This window comes from Salvelinus alpinus, chromosome 6, assembly GCF_045679555.1.
Source record: "Salvelinus alpinus chromosome 6, SLU_Salpinus.1, whole genome shotgun sequence".
Lineage (NCBI taxonomy): Eukaryota > Metazoa > Chordata > Actinopteri > Salmoniformes > Salmonidae > Salvelinus > Salvelinus alpinus.
The window spans coordinates 62,051,716-62,075,005 of NC_092091.1; the positions used below are offsets into that span (position 1 = coordinate 62,051,716).

The following is a 23,290-nucleotide window of genomic DNA, read 5'->3' on the forward strand; positions in this document are numbered from 1 at the left end:
CCATCATGGTGGACATAAATATGATGTTGGTAAACATGAGTCAGCTACGATAAGTCACAAGTCATCAGAATAAACTATTTTGACTTGTACAGTAGGTGTTTGTTAGTGTGTAGGTATATTTAGTAAGTCTATAATGATTATACAGTGCTGTCAGGTGTATGCAGAATAGGGTGAGATCTGATGTGATGTATACTAAGTCTCAATGAAAAGTCAATTTTCTGTTTAAAACAAAAGTTAAATGCACCATATGAAAACCACACACATCAACAAAAAAATCTGCATGACCTGCATTTATTAACTCATTAAAAGTGGGAAAAATAGTGTAGTTAAATGGAAGTAATGAAATAGGCATTTGTGAACATCACATAGCCTACACAGTACAAACACTATGTAACAGACTTTCAAGGATTATATCACAATGTCTGGATGCAATATTCTACCCAGGAATATTCAACACTGAAATCTGTTACTCTCGTTATTCCAAATGCATCTGTGGTTCTTTTCTGCTGACAATGAAAATGTATATTTGTCTTTAATGCAGGGTTTGATCTAAACATCAGAAGCTATAGAGCGGAATGGTTTTTCTGCTGGTGTATCCTGAGGTAGCTCCTCTCTGAGAACCTCTTCCCACAGTGTGTGCAGGCGAACGGCCTCTCTCCCGTGTGGACCTTGAGGTGTGTCTTTAGATGGTGCTGGTTGGAGAACTTCTTCTCACACTGAGGGCAGCTGTAGGGTTTCTCACCTGTGTGGACCCTCTGGTGCCTCTTCAGGCTGCCAGACTGGGCGGAGCGCATGTGGCACTGGGTACAGCTGTATGGTTTCTCCCCGGTGTGGACCCTCTGGTGGACCTCCACCGTCTGGTGGCAGCTGAAGCCTTTGTTACAGAACATGCAGAGGAACCGTTTCTCTTTAACATTGCCTGATGTGGCTTCCCCTCCCTGAGCCTGGGCTCTAGCCCTGTCGTTTGAGTTCAATACCTGATCGGAAAGGATTTTGTCGATTGAATCGGAAGGACCCATCGACATGGACACTGGGTCACGATCCCAGAACATGTGTAAAAGAGAGTTGGTTGCGACATTTTGATTTGTTTCTAAGCTTTCCCTGTAATCTAAGAAATCTCTGCCCTGTGAGTGTCCGTCTCCTAGGTGATTATCGGCATTCCATGTTTGAGGAATGTCGCCCTCCACTTTCACAGTCACTTCATCTGTGACCAGACCCTCCCCTTTCTTTTCTTGGCACCCTCAGAGTATACACTACTACAGTACTGGTTCCAGTCCCCTATAGACAGATCAGTCTGTCTCTAAACCCAAGGATATGTTGCCAGGGTCCATCTTTGTAGCGTAAGAACAAGACAGATCATCAACACCAGTGTCTAATGCATCACCATCTCCACGGGAATGAACAGTTCTCTGGTGACCAGTAAATACCGGTAAATACTCTGAGCCGGGAGCAGGAGGACAGCCCAGTGGCCCTACCACCAGTCTCTCTGGGTCTGATCTGTGATCAGATCCTGTGTGTAAGAGCCTGTGTGTTAAAGTCTTGGTGTCGAGCTTTGACTTGAGGACGGCGTTCAGCGTTCCACTGACCTCTGTGATGCTGCAATGGGTCCTGGGCTGCGCTGTGGCAGTGGCAAGGTCCTCCGTGGATACAGGGGGTGCTTCAAGCACTCCAGTTTGGATGTCTCTGCTGTGTTGTGAGTCCTCCTCTCCTTCAGTCCTTTCGTGCTTGACCTTAGGACCTCCAGCCTGACACAACAAGAGAGGAGGTTAGGGCTGTGGCAGTCATGAAATTTTGTCAGCCGGTGATTGTCAAGCAAGTAACTGCCAGTCTCACGGTAATTGACCGTTAATCAACAAACACTTTTAGCATCTCCTGGCTTCCACTGATCCATTTAATATAGCCTACACCACAATAAATTCATAATTTATTTTAGACAGGTCTAAGGAAACATATGAAGAAAGTGTAGTCTATTTCAGAAGAACAGAATAGCATGTCCTTATGTTAGGTTCTGATCTGGCTATGCCATATGGCTGTGGGCTACACTAGTACATTTAGCAGACAAGATTTGCTTAGAATTCTGTGGCATTATTTTATAGTATGAAGAATACAATTGAACAAAGCTGAATAAAATGGAAAGGATATTTTCTCAACTATTTGAGGGAGTGCGCATGTATGCATGTAATGCTTTATTATAAAAGGTGAATTTTGTTAATGGTGAAAATGATCTTCCCCAAACTAGAAACTCACGCGCCACCTATGTATGCCAGTTAGGCTCTACACCGATTGTAAAGAAGATGAATGTGCTTAATATTAAGAAGGTATTTAACCACTAGTTGTGATACAAACCGTATCAACATATAGGTATATGGGCTAGGCTACATGAGGTGTGTGACTAATTTGAAAAAGTTGGGGGAAAAAGGCATACACTTTCTTGCCTTTATTGCACAAGCTGGGCATCATTCACTAGTGATAATACATAATATTACAAGTGAAAGGCTAATATATTGTCACCCATCAAACAATTTTTTTATTTAATCTTCTCTTTTATATACTAAATAATATACAGTGCATTCGGAAATAATTCAGGACCCCTTCACGTTTTCTTCATTATTTTCAGGTCTCTCCAGAGATTGGGTTCAAGTCCGGGCTCTGGCTGGGCCACTTAAAGACATTCAAAAACTTGGCGAGAAGCCACTCCTACGTTAACTTGGTTGTTGCTTAGGGTTATTGTCGAGTTGAAAGGTGAACCTTCACCCTAGTCTGAGGTTCTGAGAGCTCTAGAGCAGGTTTTCGTCAAGGATCTTTCTGCACTTTGCTCCGTTCATCTTTCCCTCGATCCTGACTAGTCTCCCAGTCCCTGCCGCTGAAAAACATCCCCACAGCATGATGCTGCTACCACCATGCTTCACCGTAGAGATGGTATTGGCCAGGTGATGAGCAGTGCCTGGTTTCCTCCAGACGTGATGCTTGGAATTCAGGCCAAAGAGTTCAGTCTTGGTTTCATCAGAACAGAGAATCTTGTTTCTCATGGTCTGAGAGTCCTTTAGGTGCCTTGTGGCAAACTCCAAGCGGGCTGTCATGTGCCTTTTACTGAGGAGGGGCTTCTGTCTGGCGACTCTACCATAAAGGCCTGATTGGTGGAGCACTGCAGAGATGGTTGTCTTTCTGGAATGTTCTCCCATCTCCACAGAGGAACTCTGGAGCTCTGTCAGAGTGACCATTGGGTTCTTGATCACCTCCTTGACGAAGGCCCTTCTCCCCCGATTGCTCAGTTTGGCCAGACGGCCAGCTCTAGGATGAGTCTTGGTGGTTCCAAACTTATTCCATATAAGAATGATTGGAGGCCACTGTGTTCTTGGGGACCTTCAATACTGCAGAACCTTTTGGTACCCTTCCCTAGATCTGTGTTTTGACACAAACCTGTCTCGGAGCTCTAAGTACAATTCCTTCGACCTCATGGCTTGGTTTTTGCTCTGACATGCACTGTCAACTGTGGGACCTTATATAGACAGGCAAGTGCCTTTCCAAATCATGTCCAATCAATTGAATTAAGCTTTTCCTGTGGTTCATTTTCATCAGCCAGGTAGGCTATACTCCGGTTGTAAAAATAAACAATGTGCTTAATATAAAAGGTCAGAAACAAATATAGCCTATAGAAATATGATGGCATCTTAAAAAGAAGAGGTTCCCATCACTCATATCTCACGCAATTATATAGCCTATAGAAATATGTGCAACATGAGCGCTCATGAAGTTTGATTTGATTTTTGATTACATTTGCATTGATGTTAGAGGGACAATATAGTGCTGAGTACCAGACAGTTAGCAAGTTTGGTGTGCTACTAATGACCATCAGCAGCATCAGAGCTGGAAGAAGCCTAGTTACCGTGACTAAACGGTCCTGTGGAATTTGACTACGGTCATGACTGCCGGTGTGATGGTAATTTGGTCACCGTAACAACCCCACAGATTATTACCGGTACATAAATTGTATTGGATAACAATGTCGTAAGGAAGTCTCACAAGCTCCCCTATGGCAGATAAATGAATATGTACATGTAAGCAAGTGAATAGCTGAGGGGAGCCTTTCTGAAAGGAATGGCCACATTTGAGTTGCAAAGTAACTATATTTTTATGTAACACTATTACACGAACCTCTACCATGATAACATGCTGGGTTGAGGTGGAGCTCAAGCAGAGTTTGTTCAGCTCGTTGGGCAGAGAAAAGTCACTTACCCCCGCCACACTCACATGCCTCCTTTCTGACGGTGTGTTTACAGCAGCCATGTTTTGAATACCCTGCCAGGCTGCCATGTAATTCCCCTGCTCAAACTTCTGCTTGTGTGATGGCTTGCTTGACTTCCTTATTAACCCGTTTCTCTGCTCCACTGTACCTGTGAAAAATACCTTTTTTCCCATCATTAAGAATGCCCTTGAGCTCGTGGTCACCCAAGGTGAAAAATGTTAATCTGTTTCGTTGGGATTGTTGAGTCAACACAAAAGCTGGAGTAGGAGCTTTTGTATACAAAAGTAATGTATTTTGACACTATTAGTACTTGCTCATTTAAGATAGATAAATGACTCAAAGAACAGTTCCCAATTTGTGCAGTCAAAACAGCCTCACGGTGCATCAATACTTGGGGCAGTCCATGTTTGAACTGTTCTCACCTCCCTCTCTACTCACTTCACCACTGGAGTGTAGGTGGGTGAGTAGAATGATACTGTGATCTGCTGAGCTGAGGGGGGGGCAGGGGGAGTGACCTATAGGCTCCTGAAAATGGGCCATAGCATAAGTCCAGAATCATGTTGTGGTGAGAAGCACAGGTCACATTTTTTTATATTTTTTAAATTGAACCTTTAACATTTTGATGGTTTACTTTTTGTGCTTTATCCATGGTGCAATGGTAAAAAGTCCCCAAGGACAAAATGGTGAGAATCTGGTGACATGGTATCCAAGTTTTATGCAGGGTGTTTGCTCTGTGGCTTTATCAACATTAGCGCGTGGGTGGATATAAATAATATAGAATCGTTGGGGGAATTCACGTGGCAGATAAAAGGGGCAAAGAGAGATGGTCTCGGCCCTAATACTGTTTTGCATCAGTTCTTATTTATATAAATGCAAACCCCACCGCACCGTTCTTTTACTGTCTCAGCTTGTCTCTATCCAAATGGACTGGTGCGCCAAATCCATCAATGGAAAGATCGTTGTCACTCACTCCACTATCCAACCAAGTCTCTGTGAAAGCAAGAACAAGCGCATTCCTACAGTTGAAGTCGGAAGGTTACATACACCTTTAAACAAAGTTTTTCACAATTCCTGACATTTAATCCTAGTAAAAATGCCCCGTCTTAGGTCAGTTAGGATCAGCACTTTATTTTAAGAATGTTAAATGTCAGAATAATAGTAGAGAGATTTATTTATTTCAGCTTTTATTTATTTCATCACATTCCCTGTGGGTCAGAAGTTTACATACACTCAATTCGTATTTGGTAGCATTGCCTTTAAATGGTTTAACTTGGGTCAAACGTTTTGGGTAGCCTTCCACAAGCTTCCCACAATAAGTTGGGTGAATTTTGGCCCATTCCTCCTGACAGAGCTGGTGTAACTGAGTCAGGTTTGTAGCCTCCTTGCTCGCACACGCTTTTTCAGTCCTTCCCACAAATTTTCTATGGGATTGAGGTCAGGGCTTTGTGATGGCCACTCCAATACATTGACTTTGTTGTCCTTAAGCTATTTTGCCACAACTTTGGAAGTATGCTTGGGGTCATTGTCCATTTGGAAGACCCATTTGTGACCAACTTCCTGACTGATGTCTTGAGATGTTGCTTCAATATATCCACATAATTTTCCTACCTCGTGATGCCATCTATTTTGTGAAGTGCACCAGTCCCTCCTGCAGCAAAGCACCCCCACACCATGATGCTGCCACCCCCGTACTTCACGGTTGGATGGTGTTCTTCGGCTTTCAAGCATCCCCCTTTTTCCTCCAAACATAACGATGGTCATTATGGCCAAACAGTTATATTTTTGTTTCATCAGACATCAGACATTTCTCCAAAAAGTACGATGTTTGTCCCCATGTACAGTTGCAAACCGTAGTCTGGCTTTTTTATGGCGGCCTTTCATGTTATGTTGATATAGGACTCGTTTTACTGTGGATATAGATACTTTTGTACCTGTTTCCTCCAGCATTTTCACAAGATCCGTTGCTGTTGTTCTGGGATTGATTTGCACTTTTCGTACCAAAGTACGTTCATCTCTAGGAAACAGAACACATCTCCTTCCTGAGCTGCGTGGTCCCATGGTGTTTCTACTTACGTACTGTCGTTTGTACAGATGAACGTGGTACCTTCAGGCTTTTGGAAATTGCTCCCAAGGATGAACCAGACTTGTGGTCTACAATTATTTTTCTGAGGTCTTGGCAGATTTCCCCATGATGTCAAGCAGAGGCACTGAGTTATTTATTATTGAACCTTTATTTAACTAGGCAAGTCAGTTAAGAACAGATTCTTATTTTCAATGACGGCCTAGGAACAGTGGGTTAACTGCCTTGTGCAGAACGACAAATTTTTACCTTGTCAGCTCAGGGATTCTATCTTGCAACCTTTCGGTTACTAGTCCAACGCTCTAACCACTAGGCTACCCTGCCGCCCCACCCAGCTTGAAGGTAGGCCTTGAAATACACCTCCAATTGACTCAAATTATGTCAATTAGCCTATCAGAAGCTTCTAAAGCCATTTCCAAGCTGTTTAAAGGCACAGTCAACTTAGTGTATGTGAACCTCTCACCCACTGTAATTGTGATACAGTGAAATAATCTGTCTGTAAACAATTTTGGGGAAAATGACTTGTGTCATGCACAAAGTAGATGTCCTAACCGACTTGCCAAAACTATAGTTTGTTAACAATACATTTGTGGAGTGGTTGAAAAACAAGTTTTAATGACTCCAACCTAAGCGTATGTAAAAAGCGTATGTAAACTTCCGACTTCAACTGTATATTCATGCAGGTAGCTCACATTTGCTTGCAACTCCTCCAGCTTGTGACGGAGTAAGCAAACATTTCCAAGGATTTGTAGCGGGCAGTGGAGAGTACGTTTTGGTAAGTCTCAATTTACATCTCAGTCCTCCTCGTTTCCCCCTTTGTTGTCTCGGTTTCCTCCTGGGAGTAGATCCTTCATGGGAAATCATTGGGGTGCAACAGCTCCACTGGTATATTCCATGATGGATTAACGGGGCCCCCCGTGGCAGTGCGTAGATGCAGTAGGAACTCCATTGACAGTGGGGAGAAGACACCCATGGGATTACGCGGTGTATCGAACTTCAAGGAAAACACAGCGTCGGTGCCCACAGAAAGGGAGAAACAGCAGCAGCAGTTGGTATGAGAAACTTTCAGATTCCTCTTAGCAAGGCAGGAGGAGGGTTGTAAAAACAACACGTGAGTTACAGTGGCAAGAAAAGGTATGTGAACCCTTTGGAAATACCTGGATTTCTGCATAAATTGGTCATACAATTTGATCTGAACTTCATCTAGGTCACAACAATAGACAAACACAGTCTGCTTAAACTAATAACACAAACAATTATATGTTTTCATGTTTTTATTGAACACACCGTGTAAACATTCACAGTGCAGGGTGGAAAAAGTATGTGAACCCTTGCATTTAGTAACTGGTTGAACCTCAACCAAATGTTTTCTGTAGTTGCGGATCAGACCTGCACAACAGTCAGGAGGAATTTTGGACCATTCCTCTTTACAAAACGGTTTCAGTTCAGCAATATTCTTGGGATGTCTGGTGTGAACTGCTCAAGGTCATGCCACAGCATCTCAATCGGGTTGAGGTCAGGACTGACTGGGCCACTCTAGAAGGCATATTTTCTTCTGTTGAAGCCATTCTGTTGATTTACTTCTGTGTTTTGGGTCGTTGTCCTGTTGCATCACCCAACTTCTGTTGCGCTTCAATTGGCGGACAGAGCCTTACATTCTCCTACAAAATGTCATGATAAACTTTAATTCATTTTTCTGTCGATGATAGAAAGCTGTCCAGGCCCTGAGGCAGCAAAGCAGCCCAAAACATGATGCTCCCTCCACCATACTTTACAGTTGGGATGAGATTTTGATGTTGGTGTGCTGTGCCTTTTTTTCCTCTACACAGTGTTGTGTGTTCCTTCCAAACAACTCAACTGTAGTTTCATCTGTCCACAGAATATTTTGCCAGTAGCGCTGTGGAACATCCAGGTGCACTTTTGCAAACTTCAGACGTGCAGCAATGTTTTTTTTGGACAGCAGTGGATTCTTCCGTGGTGTCCTCCCATAAACACCATTCTTGTTTAGTGTTTATCGTATCATAGACTCGTCAGAGACGTTAGCAAGTTCCAGAGATTTCTGTACGTCTTTAGCTGACACTCTAGGATTCTTCTTAACCCCATTGAGCATTCTGCAATGTGCTCTTGCAGTCACCTTTGCATGACAGCCACTCCTAGGGAGAGTAGCAACAGTGCTGAACTTTCTCCATTTATAGACATTTTGTCTTACTGTTGACTGATGAACATCAAGGCTTTTAGAGATACTTTTGTAACCCTTTCCAGCTTTATGCAAGTCAACAATTCTTTATCTTAGGTCTTCTGAGATCTCTTTTGTTCGAGGCTTGGTTCACATCAGGCAATGATTCTTGTGTATAGCAAACTCACATTTTGTGAGTGTTTTTTATAGGGCAAGGCTGCTCTAACGAACATCTCCAATCTCATTGATTGGACTCCAATTAGCTTTTGGAGAAGTCATTAGCCTATGGGCTCACATACTTTTTCCAATCTACACTGTGAATGTTTACATTATGTATTCAATATAGACAAGAAAAATACAATAATTTGTGTGTTAGTCTAAGCACACTATGTTTGTATATTGTTGTGACTTAGATGAAGATCAAATTTAATGACTAATTTATGCAGAAATCCTGGTAATTCCAAAGGGTTCACACACTTTTTCATGCCACTGTAAACTACTAGGTGCCTTTTACTAGTAGTGATTGGATTAAAAACAAACATTTAAATAAACGCGAAGCAAACACACAAACAAACCAGCGCACCAGAGAAGCACCCGAAAGCAGTCCTCTTAGAAACTTTGATGTAACAGTCGCCAGTTTGATGTAAAAGTCCCCAGGATTTTCAGGGAAGTCTCTACCCCACCGGTCGCCGCAGGTACTTCATCCTGGTCAGGCTCACTTCCAAACACCATGTCACTTGTAACAGGAGACAGGATCTCACATTCAGTAGTTGATCTGTATTCTTTAACACCATTACTAGGTATATATTCATTAGACGTTTGAGCCTTGCGCCTTTCTTCCCACTCAGAGAGATCTAGACAAATCAAGACACCCATCTACACTGAAGAGGAAGGATCTTATTGGTTGGCGTAATAGTTCAAAGGGTGTGGTTAAATGAAAAGGGTATGTGCACTGTTCTTTGAAATACGCTACTGGTTATTACATTACACATCAGATCTCATATGATCAGTATCTTTCAAGCTGAGAGCAGACTGGTTTAGAAAGAACAGAATAGAACAACTTTATTCCATCTACATCACCTCAGTAAGGTAAATATTAAACTGTCCTTGTTCTAGCCCAGGTTTACTGTCTCTTAAAAACAAGTTAAACAGAGGGTTAATGAGGGGTATATGGTTAATTACCCTCTTACCCCAAGACACTTCACACGATAACAACAATATGGCAGGTAAAGAATGATTCCCTGACATCCCCTGCGTACATCTGACAACGCACTGCTACGATTTCTCCTCGTTGTGGACACTCCTATGTCTGATAAGCTCTTGTAGTTTAGTTTGCACTTGAAGGGTGTGAACGGTCTGGTGCGTCTTCACATAATTTGCCTCAGCAAAGCGCTTCCCACACGTGGGGCAGGCGTACGGCATGTCTGTGTCCGTCCTAGCGCTCGGCCTCCCATGTTGTGACCCAATGACACCAGAGGAGGTAGAAGCAGGACCCACCCTCAGTTGATTAGTCTTTGAGCTCCCTCCTTGACCTCTAGCCATTGTTTGGGTGTTGTTGGGATTGTGTGTTGTGTTATAGGCTAGGTGAATGCCCATCCTGACCCTGTCTGTATTCATGAGGTAACCATGAGGTAACTGAGGAAGGCTAGACCCAGGTCCAGGCTTTCTAAGAACCCAGTCACCAGGCATTAGATGAGAACCTGAAGGAGAAGACAGATTTGCTGATAGACTACCACCAGGGGGGTCTCCCACCACTCTCTGTGAAGGCTGAAGCCCAGGGTGACCTGCTCTGTTCATCATGGATACTGTGGTGTTTGTATTATAGGAACAGGAGGGTCTGTCTCTATCAGCCCCAGGCCCTGCTCCATCCCTGCACTGAGACTGTGAAGAGAAGGGTCTGGGCTGCAGACTGGATCCCCGACTGGAGCCTCCGTCTCTCTGATGACCACCAGGACTGAGGTTGTTCAGTCCACCTGTCCACTGGTTGTGTTCTGTGTGGTGGTGGTGGAGTCTCTGTCCCCCGTGGTTCGGTCCAGGTTCTGACTGGGGAAGGAAGAGTGACGGCTCCTGATCCATGGTCCTGATCCGGGGCCAAGGTTTGTGACCAGCCGCTTCAGAGGACCAGTCTCTCCCGCCAGTAACACCGGATATCAGCAGGTCTTCATGGACTGCAGACTACAAACAAAGATTGTACAGAAAAGCATAAAGGTTTATATAAGAAACTCTAAAATGTTAACCACAGTCAAGCCCATCTCTAACACTGATTCAAGTACCTAACAATAGTTAGTCAGCACAGAGTCAATTTAGTATTTAATTTAAACAAAATGGCATTACTCACATTTACTGTACGAAACGCGACAGGAACAACTTTCACTATGGTAACACTTTTCTGTAAATCTGGTACCCTCACTTTGATAAAAAGAATTTTAGAATACTTTGGAAAAGTATTCAATATAACATTACACACAGCTTCACTACTTCAGGTCAAGTAAACATGAATTAAGGCACTATCATTATTTCACTATAAAACATCAGCATCAACCTAAAGGGACATGTCCAGCAGCAGCTTGACCGCGGGGATGACATAAACACCCCTTTCCCCACCACAATATAAATCTAAAGTATAAAATGTTTCCATCTGCCATGAATTTGCCTTGATCAGCCCGAGCTCTTATCGCTGTAACACAAACCCTTGCGACATCATCAAAGTCGACATGATGTTGGTCCAGTTGACGACACCCGAAGCTGACTCTCAGCCGATCATGCCTTCACTCAACTGAGTTTGGCCCGAAAGGTGAACAATGGTGGACAGAGGTAAGTTCTATCGTTTGTCAGTAGAGAAACTAACCAACCAACTAGCGACATAATCAACTAATATTAAAATTGTAGATCGTTTTTTGGTCTTCTGTTATGAAAGCAGGCTATTGATTAGGCAAGCTAGGTTAAATGTCAACTAGCTAGAATGCTAACTAGCTAACGTTCGCTAACTAGCTAACATTTAACCAAAGATTGTTATAACTAACCCAAGATGGACCACAGCCTGCCATTTCCAATGGGAGAAAAGTAATCATAGTGGGTAGAACAAGCAAGGAGGTGGGCAGAGCCAAGCATGAGCTTGCGAGATCCTATTGGCACTTCTAGCATGTATTCACAAATATCCGTTAGGGATCGTCTACTCTGTGAAGTACACGTGTGCAATAACTCAACTCGACCTTGTGTAACGGATGTGAAATGGCTAGCTAGTTAGCGGTGGTGCGCGCTAATAGCCTTTCAAACGGTGGCGTCACTCGCTTTGAGACCTTGAAGTAGTGGTTCCCCTTGCTCTGCAAGGGCCGCGGCTTTTGTGGAGCGATGGGTAACGATGCTTCGTGGGTGACTGTTGTTGATGTGTGCAGAGGGTCCCTGGTTCGCGAGGGGACGGACTAAAGTTAAACTGTTACACTTGCACTCCTAAATACCACCATTTTTTAAAACTTTGGCAAAGGATAAAGTCTACAAAACTTAGTCCACTCTGTTCGTAACATATTGTAATTTTGGGAACAGAAACTGTATTGAGATCAAATGTTTTATTGATGAGAAAATTAGCAGAATGACGCCCAAATCCATCTTGCCTTATCTTCTCCCACTGCCGGCCACTGCGCTTCCTCTCATCACCATATTTGGTGGTGAGTAGAAATACCAACCGGACGCTTCAGATGTATACATCTGGTGAAACATCTGTCTCATTGTTCCATATGTGGTTTAACTCTGTGGTTTAGCTTCTTATGGCTGCAGGGGCAGTATTGAGTAGCTTGGATGAAAAGGTTCCCAGAGTAAACTGCCTGCTCCTCAGTCACAGTTGCTAATATATGCATATTCGTATTGGATAGAAAACACTCTGAAGTTTCTAAAACTGTTTGAATGATAACTGAGTATAACAGAACTCATGGCAGGCAAAAACCAGTTGTTCTCAACACACGTTTAACCAGGTGGAGTCAGGCTTCTACTCAGGAGACAGGTCGGTGTTTACCTTTTTTCCAATGTCTAATGGATTGTACAAGGATTGTAAATTGGGACTTCCACTCTATACTAAATCTAATTCCATCTCCTGTATCGTTCTGCCCTCTCAAGATGATGCTGCTGCCCCACGGTAAGAACCTGGAGATCTTCAGAGGGAGATGACGTGGCCACAAACAGTGCCTGGGACTCGTTCCAGTGCTACCGCTGACTAGAGAACAGCCAGGGTGTGGTCAAGACAACTTCATCTTCAGTGTGTCAGCTCTGCTGCACCTGGGAGCTAAAAGGTATGGCACTGCACTCCAAACAGTCATGTATGCTTAAACATACGTGTATGCTAATTTATGTGTTTCTTAAAGCGACAATCAGCAGTTGAAACAATAACAAAGCATACTCCTCACCCCTGTTTCTGTGGAAAAAAAGAGGGTGGATGGGGCTGGAGAAATGTAACCACTCATTCAGACAGAGCTATGGATGCAAGGACAGACCTTTGCTCCTCCTAAAACCCCATTGGAGGAGATGACCCAAGGTTCCTCGCCTCAGACCTGCTCTAATGGGGTTTGAGAAGGATGCGAGTAGAGGAGGTGAGGAGTTGAGCAGAGATTAATTGGGACAGAGGTCATGTCATTCAATGCCAAATTGAAATCATTCAAGATTCTGTAATTGATAGAAAATGATAGTTCCCAATCAGACAATTACTATACATCAAATCTGTTTCTCAGTGCAATGTTTGGTGAATGCATGGCATCATTTTTTCTTCAGTCCTCCTTTGAATGCTGTGTGTACTGATTCAGTTCTAAACGACCATCATCGAGTCCATCATCCATCCTCAACCACTGCAACGATTGGCCGGTCTGCTGAGAGGGTTATTGGCTGCCACCTGCCCTCCATTGAGGTCTCACATGACTCCAGGGCAAGGAAGCATGCAGAAAAGATCATTGCCGACCCCTTCCAACCTCTCTTCCAAGCGGTTCAGGTCAATCACGACCAAACCCCCCGCGGCCCTCACCAACCGGCCATCTGGTCCACCATGATTCTCTCATCCACAGACTATGCACCATTATCCAATAACTGCACATTGCTCTTTGCACATCTCTTACGTGCATAATTTATCATGTAGCTTATAGTTTAGTCTAAAGTTGTTTGTTTAAGGTGTTCATAGTGTACATACTGTATGTGGATTTGTGGAAATTCTGCATCTATATATTTAGTCTGTTTATGTTTATTGTGGCAGCACCATTTCAGAGTCAAGTTCCTGTACATGCAAAAGTATTTGGGGAATAAAGCTGATTCTGACATGTTAACCTGAGTATAGCTGGTTTATCATATTCATGTCAGTTTACATTCTGTTATTTGGGACTCGTCATGTACTGTATGAACTGTAGAAGGTAACAGATTGTCCCCTTTGTGTCTTCATATAATTCAAAATCCCCATGTGCCGTGTGTGTCCTTGGGCTTAGTACCCTAAATATTGGATACTGCCTTAAATTAGGGGACTCGTTTTTTTGCTAGAGCTGACTGCTTTCGTTTTACAGACGAACGTTGCAGGTTAACAATTAGCTAGCTAACTTCAGTGAGTAGATTCCACTCAACTCAAGATATAGTTTAATTGTGAAATAAATTCAAATAGGTAATTTGGTTATCAAGCAGCAGGGTTTCCAAGTCGTTTGGTGCTTGCTGGCAAGCTAGCTAAACAGGCGGCGCTGCAGTGCCTCCGTTTGAAGGCATGCAAACTGAAGGCTCAAGCAATCACAACATGGGTTTCAGGCTGCGTAATAGCCAAGCACAACACTGGACTGGCCCAGGGCAGGAATTTCTGAGTTCGTCCATCACTCCATGCACCCGCCTTTAAGCCCGGCCCCATTAGACTGAAATCCAAACCCAAAAGGTGCCAAGACTTTAGAGAGAGTAATTCGGAAATTGAGAGTGAAAACTTGACCATGAAAAGTTACTATTGCTGGTGGACAATTTGATGCATTCAAATGTATTTTTACATGTTTGAATCACGTTTCTTTGCTTACAGTTCGATATGTATTATTTAAGACATTTTTCTGCGACAATTATGTTCTTCTCGTAGGACTTGAAGTTAGCTGGAGACCCAATAAGCTTGTTGTTGTTGAGTGACAACTTTAGCGATTGAAATACTTAACAAAGAGCTGCAGTTAGTTTCGGAATGGGTAGAAAGGAATAAGTCAGTCCTAAATATTTCCAAAACTAAAAGCATTGCATCTGGGAAAAATCCCTCACTAAACCCTAAACCTCAACTACGCCTCGTAATGAATAATGTGGCAATTGAACATTGAGGTGACTAAACTGCTTGGAGTAACCCTGGATTGTAAACTGTCATGGTCTAAACATATTGATGCAACAGTAGATAAGATGGGGAGAGGTCTCTCCATAATAAAGCGCTGCTCTACCTTCTTAACAACACTATCAACAAGGCAGGTCCTACAGGCCCTAGTTTTGTCGCACCTGTTCAGTAGTGTGGTCAAAGAGGGACTTGGGAAAATTGTAGGTGGCTCAGAACAGGGCAGCACGGCTGGCCCTTAAAAGTACACAGAGAGCTAACAATGACATGCATGTCAATCTCTCATGGCTCAAAGTGGAAGAGAGATTGACTTCCTTATTACTTGTTTTTGTAAGAGGTGTTGACAAGCTGAATGTCCGGAGCTGTCTGTTTAAACTACTAGCACACAGCTCCGGACACCCATGCATACCCCACAAGACATGCCACCAGAGGTCTCTTCACAGTTCCAAAGTCCAAAACAGACTATGGGAGACGCACAGTACTAAATAGAGCCATGACTACATGGAACTCTATTCCACATCAGGTAACTGATGCAAGTAGAAAAATCAGATGTAAAAAGCAGGTAGAAATACACCTCATGGAACAACAGGGACTGTGAAGAGACACACACAAAAGGTACAGACGCATGCATACGCACACATTGTGATATTGTTGTATGGTGTTATTGAACATTTTGTGTTGTGGATATGTGGTGGTGTAGGGATGTTACATGATGTACTGTTTATCTTTAGCTCATTCAGTACAAACATAGTTCAGTTTTATCTGTTGTTTTAGAAGTAATATGGGTGCTTTGGTGTGTTTGGACCCCAGGAAGGGTAGCTGCTGCCAATGGGGATCCCTAATAAATACAAATAAAAATGTCATATTTAACCTAGCTAGCCAGTTATATTTGCGAAGCCGTAGCAAAGTAGTGCACAACAGCCATGGAATACTGCATACATTTTAAAAGACATTACATCATAAATAGTATGAAAATGAGTACATACTACGCAGTTTAAGTACAGTATGTCGGATGCTATTATGAGTATTCGGACATGGCCAGTGTCTGTGTTGTCGCAGGGTCCATGTTCCAGTTGATAGATCCTATAGAAGACAGGCTGAAGGCAGTATCTGTTAGGAGGTTAACCTGAGGCACCATCAGTCTCTCTGAATCACAACTATAGGAGCAGGACGGAGCGTCGCTAGCAGAGTCTGTGTCTGTTCTCTCCTGCCGCAAACCGACACCTCCCAGTCCCCACAGACTAAATCTACGCTTCATCCTTGTCTCGGTCAGTCTGTTGTAATGAAGACTAAGTTTGGTTGTTTTGTGTTCAACTGTTTGTTTCTGGTTAACAGTGCTGTTCCCCAGCCCAGAGTTGAGGACGTTGTTCCATCCACTGACCTCCAATATGTCGCCTCTGGTCCTGGCCTGCTCAGTGATATCGTCCTGCGAGCCCTTAGCTGCACCAGTCAGGGTCAGAGAATCCAAGACAGCCACCCAGTATTTGTTAGCCTCCAGCCAACCACCTGCAGGAAGAGGTTACAAAATAGACTTTACAAACATGGCATGAGTTAAGTTACCTGGTCAAGTTCATACATTCTAATGTGTGTTTTAGTATGTGAACATACATTGTATTGATTTAATTTTTATGAATTAAGAGAAAATAATAGCCAGGTGCATCACTATTCCCATTGAAGATATATTACTGTATGCAGGCTATATGTATTTCTCCCTTACCTTGCTCCCCCATCTTTAGTCCACTCAGCAGGTCAATGCTCTCTGGACCGTCTTCTATCGTCTCCTCTTTGACCAGCAGCAGATCAGGCTTCCCATCCTCCATGTCTATTGACTGTAAGAGATACAGAGTGAGAGGATGTTGGATCAAGAAATCTGATATGAGCACCCTGCTATGGAGCATCTTCTGATTGGGCAATGAGGGACTGCTATGAGTATTATGCAAACATGTTAGTTGATTTGATTACTTGACAATCTTTAATGGTTTGATAATTGAAAGGCATGGTCCCCACACTTAATCAAGACCTGGTCCCGTATCCACAAAGAGTCTCAGAGTAGAAGTGCTGATCGAGGACCAGGTCTCCACCTGTCTAATAGTCTTATTCATTTTGATCTAAAAGGCAAAACTGATTCTAGATCAGCACTCCTACTCTGAGAAGCTTTGTGGATACGGGACCTGACCTAATACCATTCAGACAGTAGTTTACAGAGGGCTCACCTCAGTGAGACTATGTTTGGTCCTGTGCTGCTCAGCTGGTTCCTCTGTGGGTTCAGGTGGTGGTGGTGGTGTAGTCTGGTTTTCCTCCATGACCATGGTCTCCTTAGAGTTCCCCAGACCCTCCTCACACATCAGCAGCACATCTGAACCCTGCTCCTCCTGGAAGAGACAGGTGATACAGATTACACAGACATACACTCCCTCAGGTACGTACACACAGATAAAACACACTTTCAACATGGAGTGTTTACCCATCCCCACTATGTTTGAGTCCTATACTGTAGTTACAGAATTATTTCACTGTTGTTAACCCATCATGGTGGACATAAATATGATGTGGGTAAATATGAGTCAACTATGATAAGACAAAAGTCATCAAAAGACAAACTATTTTGACGTGTACAGTAGGTGTTCGTTAGTGTGTGGGTCTAGAGTCAAATAAATTCTTAGAATGAAAAGTCCTATTTTGTGTTTATTAAACACAAACAAGTGTTAAATGCACCATATGTATAAATCAGCATTCATTTCCTCATTAAAAGTGTTTTGGGAAAATGTGTGAACATTATATAGCCTACACAGCACAAACAATATAAAACAGACTTTTTAGGCTCATATATCACACTATCTGTGGGATCTTATCTGCTGTCAACAATGAAAATGAATCTTTGTCATGCTTGATCTAAACGTCAGAAGCTATTCGTGTGGAATGGTAACTTTATATTTTATAGAGTGGAATGTTTTTTCTGATGGTGTATCCTGAGGTAGCTCCTCTCTGAGAACCTCTTCCTGCAGTGTGTACAAGTGAACGGCCTCTCTCCTGTGTGGACCCACTTGTGCCTCTTCTTGTTTCAAGTTTTAATGTCAACTGCACAAGTACAGTGAAATGCCTTTCTTGCTGGCTCTAAACCCAGCAATGCAGTAATCAATAACAATGTAATACTAAAAATAACACAAGGAAAAAGTAAATAAGCATATTATATACATAGTCAGTTCCAGTACCATACTACAATTTGCAGTGATACTGGAGTGATATGTATAGGGGTGAGGTGACAAGGAATCAGGATATATGATAAACAGAGTAGCAGCAGCATATGATGATTGTATGTAAGTGGGTGTGCGTGTGTAGAGTCAGTATAAAGGTATGTGCATATTATGTGTGTGTGAGGAAATTATGAACTGAGTGTTTGTGTGTGTTGGAGTGTGCGTGAGTGTGTAAGGCCCTGTGAGTGTGCATTGAGACAGGGGAAAAATAAAATACAAGGGTGAACTCAGTCCATGTAGCCATTTTGTTAGCTATTTAGCAGACTTATGCCTTGGGGAATGAAGCTGTTCAGGAGCCTATTGGTGTCAGACTTGATGCACCGGTACCGCTTGCCATGCTGAAGCAGAGAGAACAGTCTATGGCTTGGCGGCTGGAGTACTGGCGACTGACCTCCGTGATGCTGCGTCGGTCCCTTAGCTGCGCTGGGGTGGTGGTGGGGTCCTCCGTGGCTACAGGGGGCGCTCCAGACTCTTCAGTCTGGACGTCTCCGCTGTGCCGTAGGTCCTCCTCTCCTTCAGACCTCTCCTGCTTGACCCCAGGACCTGCAGCCTCTGCATCTGCAGACTGACACAAGAAGATAACAATGTTGTAGGGAAGTCTCACTAGCTCCCCTATGGCTGATGAATGAGGATGTACATTTAAGCAAGTGAATAGATGAGGGGAGCCGCCTTTCTGAGATAACCAGGCCACATCGATTTACAAAGTAACTAAAAAAATTTTACGCAGCACTATTACACTAACCTCTACCATGATAATGTGCTGGGTTGGGGTTCCATTCCCCTCATCAACAGTGATCTGTTGACCATCTCTCCATGTATTGTGTCCCGCCGGCTTCACAAAGGTCCTGTGGCCTCCAGTGAGACGTCCTTCACCTGAGAGTGATTGGGGGAAAAGTGGTGGTTAGGTTAGGTACTGCCAATGCTCAAAGGTATATTGCACACTATTGTCACTGTCCACAATTGGCAAGGATGTAAGGTAACACTTCTCATAACTTATTGATATACTATTTATTGATCAATGTATTATGTTCCATGAATCACATTGTTTTTATTGACAAAATAATAGGAAATGCAGAAAATCTAAAATCTGGTTAGAATATGATAGTGTATTTGCGCAAGATAGCTAAATAAATCAGGGTAATTATTGCATACAATCCAAAAACTGAGCAAGACCTAATTATTGGTAACACATCACATGTAGAGAGGAACGGGGCGACAGGCCGCGCAACCTCAGCAAAATGTACCTCTTGCCATTCCTCTGTATCGGTCGAAGATCTTGAAACTATTGGGACGACTGACAGGGACGCGCTCCCGTGCCACCTTCATTTCCAGTAGTTTCCTCCGCAATCCTCTGTTTTCTTTCTGACTTTGAGTTATTTGCAAACGAAACACTGCATAATCGTCGTCTACGACTTTACATATTTCTGCCACGGCTGCATTCGCTAGAACCTCCATGATGGAGGCTATTTGAGCGTGATAAACCATACAGTTATATATTTTTAGCAAGCTGGCGTTAAAGAGATAACATCTATCAACTAAGTCCTGTCTGCAACGCGAATTAAACACTATGTTGGGTAAGTACGTGATGCTGTGCAGTTAAAGACTCATATTTTGAGTTTCAGGTTGTTAATAAATGTTTAAATAACATAAACGCTAATGTGGTCACAGTTCACTTCCGTTTACGTCTTTTTCTTAGTGTGAGTTTCCGGCAGACTTGACGCTATGTTGCGTATTGCTTGCTGCCATTCACAGGTCGGAGGAGTCATGGGCTAGGAACATAGAGATATATATACGGAACAAAAATATAAACGCAACATCCAGTTCAATTAAGGAAATCAGTCAATTGAAATAAATTCATTTGGCCCTAATCTATGGATTTCACATGACTGGGCAGGGCCTAGGGCAGCCTACTTGGTAGCCAGTCCAACCACAGGGGAGCCAGGCCCAGTCAATCCGAATAAGTTTTTCCCCACTAAAGGGTTTTATTACAGACAGAAATACTCAAAGGTTTCATCAGCTGTGCAAGTGGCTGGTCTCAGACTATTCCACAGGTGAAGAAGCCGGATGTGGAGGTCCGAGGCTGGCGTGGTTACATGTGATCTGCGTTTTTTTTAGTCCGGTGTTGGACATACTGCCAGATTCTTTAAAATTATGGAGGGGGTTATGGTAGAGAAATTAACATTGGATTCTCTGGCAACAGCGCTGGTGGACATTCATGCAGTCATGCCAATTAGCTCCCTCAACTTGAGACATCTGTGGCATTGTTATGTGACAAAACTGCTCATTTTAGATTGGCCTTGACAACAATGACAATTCCAGTTTCTTTACTGCAGGGTTTGATCTAAACGTCAGAAGCTATCGAGTGGAATGTTTTTTTCTGCTGGTGTATCATGAGGTAGCCCCTCTCTGAGAACCTCTTCATGCATTACATACAGGCGAACGGTCTTTCTCCTGTGTGTACCTTCAGGTGCATCTTCAGGTGACCAGCCTGAGTGAAGTGGATTTGACACTGGGTACAGCTGTAGGGTTTCTCGTCTGTGTGGACCCTCTGATGGCTCTTCAGGTTGGATGAGTTGGACAAACTAGCCCGGCACAAGTGCCAGCCAAACGGTTTTTCCCCCGTGTGCATCCTCTGGTGGCTCTCCACCTGTTTGGGGAAACTGAAGGCTTTCCCACAGAACGAACACGGGAAACGCTTCTCTTTGGCGCTGCCACCTTTACTGATTCCATCTCTACTACTGTCATTTGTCAATGGGCTTGTGTAGCCATTTAACGTTTAGGCACTGGCATTATTTGAGGTCTGGTTTAACATTAGGAGAGTGTGAAGAGGATAAAGGCCAGGGAGTGTCTGTTGTCGCAGGGGTCCATGTTCCAGTTGATAGATCCTATAGAAGGCAGGCTGAAGGCAGCAACTGTTAGGGGGTTAACCTGAAGCACCATCAGTCTCTCTGAATCACAACTATAGGAGCAGGACGGACCATCGCTAGCCAAGTTGGTGTCTGTTCTGTCTGGACACCTACCCATCCTTGCAAACAAAATCTACGCGTCGCCCTGGTTTCAGCCAATCTGTTGTCGTCATAGAGACTAAGTTCGGTTGTTGTTTTGTGTTCGACTGTCTGTTTCTGGTTGTGTTTAACAGTGTTGTTCCCCAGCGCAGAGTTGAAGACGCTATCCCATCCACTGACCTCCGCTATGGTCTTGGCCTGCTCAGTGATGTCTTCCCCCGGGCCCTTGGCTGCACCGGTCTGCATCTGGGAATCAAAGATGGCAGCCCAGGCTCCGCTGTTAGCCTCCAGCCAACTACCTGCAAGATTCAAATATAGACATACAGTGTCTTTGGAAAGTATTCAGACCACTTGACTTTTCCCACATTTTATTTTACAGCCTTATTCTAAAATGGATTAAATTGTTTGTTTTCCTCATCAATCTACACACAATACCCCATAATGACAAAGCAAAAACTGTTTAGAAATTCTTGCTAATTTATGAATTTTAAAAATCACATTTACATAAGTATTCAGACCCTTTACTCAGTACTTTGTGGAAGCACCTTTGGCAGCGATTACAGCCTAGAGTCTTCTTGGGTATGACGCTACAAGCTTGGCACACATGTATTTGGGGAGTTTCTCCCATTTCTTCTCTGCAGATCCTCTCAAGCTCTGTCAGGGTGGATGGGGAGCTATTTTCAGGTCTCTCCAGAGATGTTTGATCGGTTTGAAGTCCGGGCTCTTGCTGGGCCACTGAAGGACATTCAGAGACTTGTCCAGAAGCCACTCCTGTGTTGTCTTGGCTGTGTGCTTGGGGTCATTGTCCTGTTGGAAGGTGAACCTTTGCCACAGAGTTCAATCTTGATTTCGGCAGACCAGAGAATCTTGTTTCTCATGGTCACAGTCCTTTAGGTGCCTTTTGGCAAATACCAAGCTGGCTGTCATGTGCCTTTTACTGAGGAGTGGCTTCCGTCTGGCCACTCTACCATAAAGGCCTGATTGGTGGAGTGCTGCAGAGATGGTTGTCCTTCTGGAAGTTTCTCCCATCTCCACAGAGGAGCTCTGTTAGAGTGACCATTGGGTTCTTGGTCACCTCCCTGACCAAGGCCCTTCTCCCCCGATTGCTCAGTTTGGCCGAGCGGCCAGCTCTAGGAAGAGTCTTAGTGGTTCCAAACTTCTTCCATATAAGAATGATGGAGACCACTGTGTTCTTGGGGACCTTCAATGCTGCAGAATTGTTTTGGTATCCTTCCCCAGATCTGTGCCTCGACACAATCCTGTCTCGGAGCGCTACGGACAATTCCTTCGACCTCATGGCTTGGTTTTTGTTTTGACATGCACTTTCAACTGTGGGACCTTATATAGACAGGTGTGTGCCTTTCCAAATCATGTCCAATCAATTGAATTTACCACAGGTGGATTCCAATCAAGTTGTAGAAACATCAAGGGTAATCAATGAAAACAGGATGCACCTGAGCTCAATTTCGAGTCTCGTAGCAATGGGTCTGAAATAATTATGTAAATAATTTATTTGTAATACATTTGCAAACCTGTTTTCTCTTTGTCATTATGAGGTATTGTGTGTAGATTAAGAAATGTTTTATTTAATACATTTTAGAATAAGGCATTTATGTAAAAAAACTTAGAAAAAGAGAAGGGGTCTGAATTCTTTCCAAATGCACTGTATATGGATTTTTTGTTGTCAATTACCTGGTCAAATTCATACATATCATGTGTGTTTTTGTATGTAAACACAAGTTGTATTGATTTGATTAATATTTTTTTTGTTGCCAGATGCATCACTATTCCCATTGAAGATCTATTACTTTATGTAGGCTATATGTATTTCTCCCGTACCTTGCTCCCCCATCTTTAGTCCACTCAGCAGGTCAATGCTCTCTGGTTCATCCTCTGTCTCCTCTTTGACTAGCAGCAGATCAGGCTTCCCATCCTCCATGTCTACTGACTGTAAGAGATACAGAGTGAGAGGATGTTGGATCAAGAAATCTGATATGAGCACCCTGCTATGGAGCATCTTCTGATTGGGCAATGAAGGATTGCTATGAGTACTATGCAAATGTGATTAGTTGATTTGACTACTTTTTTACACTCTTTAATGGTTTGATAATTCAAAGGAATTTAAGACAAAATTAAGACCTGAGCCCGTACCCACAAATAGTCTCAGAGTAGAAGTGCTGATCAAGGATCAGGTCCTTACCTGTCTACAGTCTAGTGGAGGCTTC

General features: G+C 43.3%; 2 protein-coding genes and 1 long non-coding RNA gene across 4 annotated transcripts; 1 reads left to right on the top strand and 2 right to left on the bottom strand.

Moving 5' to 3' along the window:
- Positions 1–427: 427 nt before the first annotated feature.
- LOC139577659 (gastrula zinc finger protein XlCGF49.1-like) lies at positions 428–1,139 on the bottom strand. The gene has a single exon (XM_071404815.1). It carries the CDS (start codon positions 1,050–1,052, stop codon positions 564–566), a length of 489 nt encoding a protein of 162 aa, XP_071260916.1. The 5' UTR covers positions 1,053–1,139; the 3' UTR covers positions 428–563.
- An 8,399-nt stretch (positions 1,140–9,538) lies between these two features.
- On the bottom strand, positions 9,539–23,224 carry LOC139577642 (uncharacterized). Of its 2 annotated transcripts, XM_071404785.1 has the most exons (8): positions 22,905–23,224; positions 21,246–21,364; positions 18,803–18,933; positions 18,452–18,625; positions 17,020–17,178; positions 16,524–16,635; positions 16,188–16,312; positions 9,539–10,677 (listed from the first exon to the last, which is right to left on the bottom strand). In XM_071404785.1, exons 3-8 carry the CDS (start codon positions 18,809–18,811, stop codon positions 9,778–9,780), a joined length of 1,479 nt encoding a protein of 492 aa, XP_071260886.1. In that variant the 5' UTR covers positions 18,812–18,933; positions 21,246–21,364; positions 22,905–23,224; the 3' UTR covers positions 9,539–9,777. The 2 variants fall into 2 exon arrangements, with proteins under 2 accessions (XP_071260886.1, XP_071260884.1); XM_071404783.1 differs by lacking the exons at positions 21,246–21,364; positions 22,905–23,224 and adding an exon at positions 19,305–20,023.
- Positions 10,677–13,802, top strand: LOC139577660 (uncharacterized). Its single transcript, XR_011675352.1, has 2 exons — positions 10,677–12,785; positions 13,293–13,802. It is a non-coding gene; the product is annotated as an uncharacterized lncRNA (long non-coding RNA).
- Positions 23,225–23,290: the final 66 nt, after the last annotated feature.

Excerpts from the sequence above, each read along its gene's own strand:
- LOC139577659 (XM_071404815.1), bottom strand. The coding sequence starts at position 1,052 with ATGTTCTGGGATCGTGACCCAGTGTCCATGTCGATGGGTCCTTCCGAT.
- LOC139577642 (XM_071404783.1), bottom strand. The coding sequence starts at position 19,545 with ATGGTTTATCACGCTCAAATAGCCTCCATCATGGAGGTTCTAGCGAAT. Across the intron at positions 18,934-19,304 it reads ATACAGAGGAATGGCAAGAG|GTGAAGGACGTCTCACTGGA; the intron begins GTACATTTTGCT and ends AATCACTCTCAG. Across the intron at positions 18,626-18,802 it reads AGCACATTATCATGGTAGAG|TCTGCAGATGCAGAGGCTGC; the intron begins GTTAGTGTAATA and ends TTCTTGTGTCAG.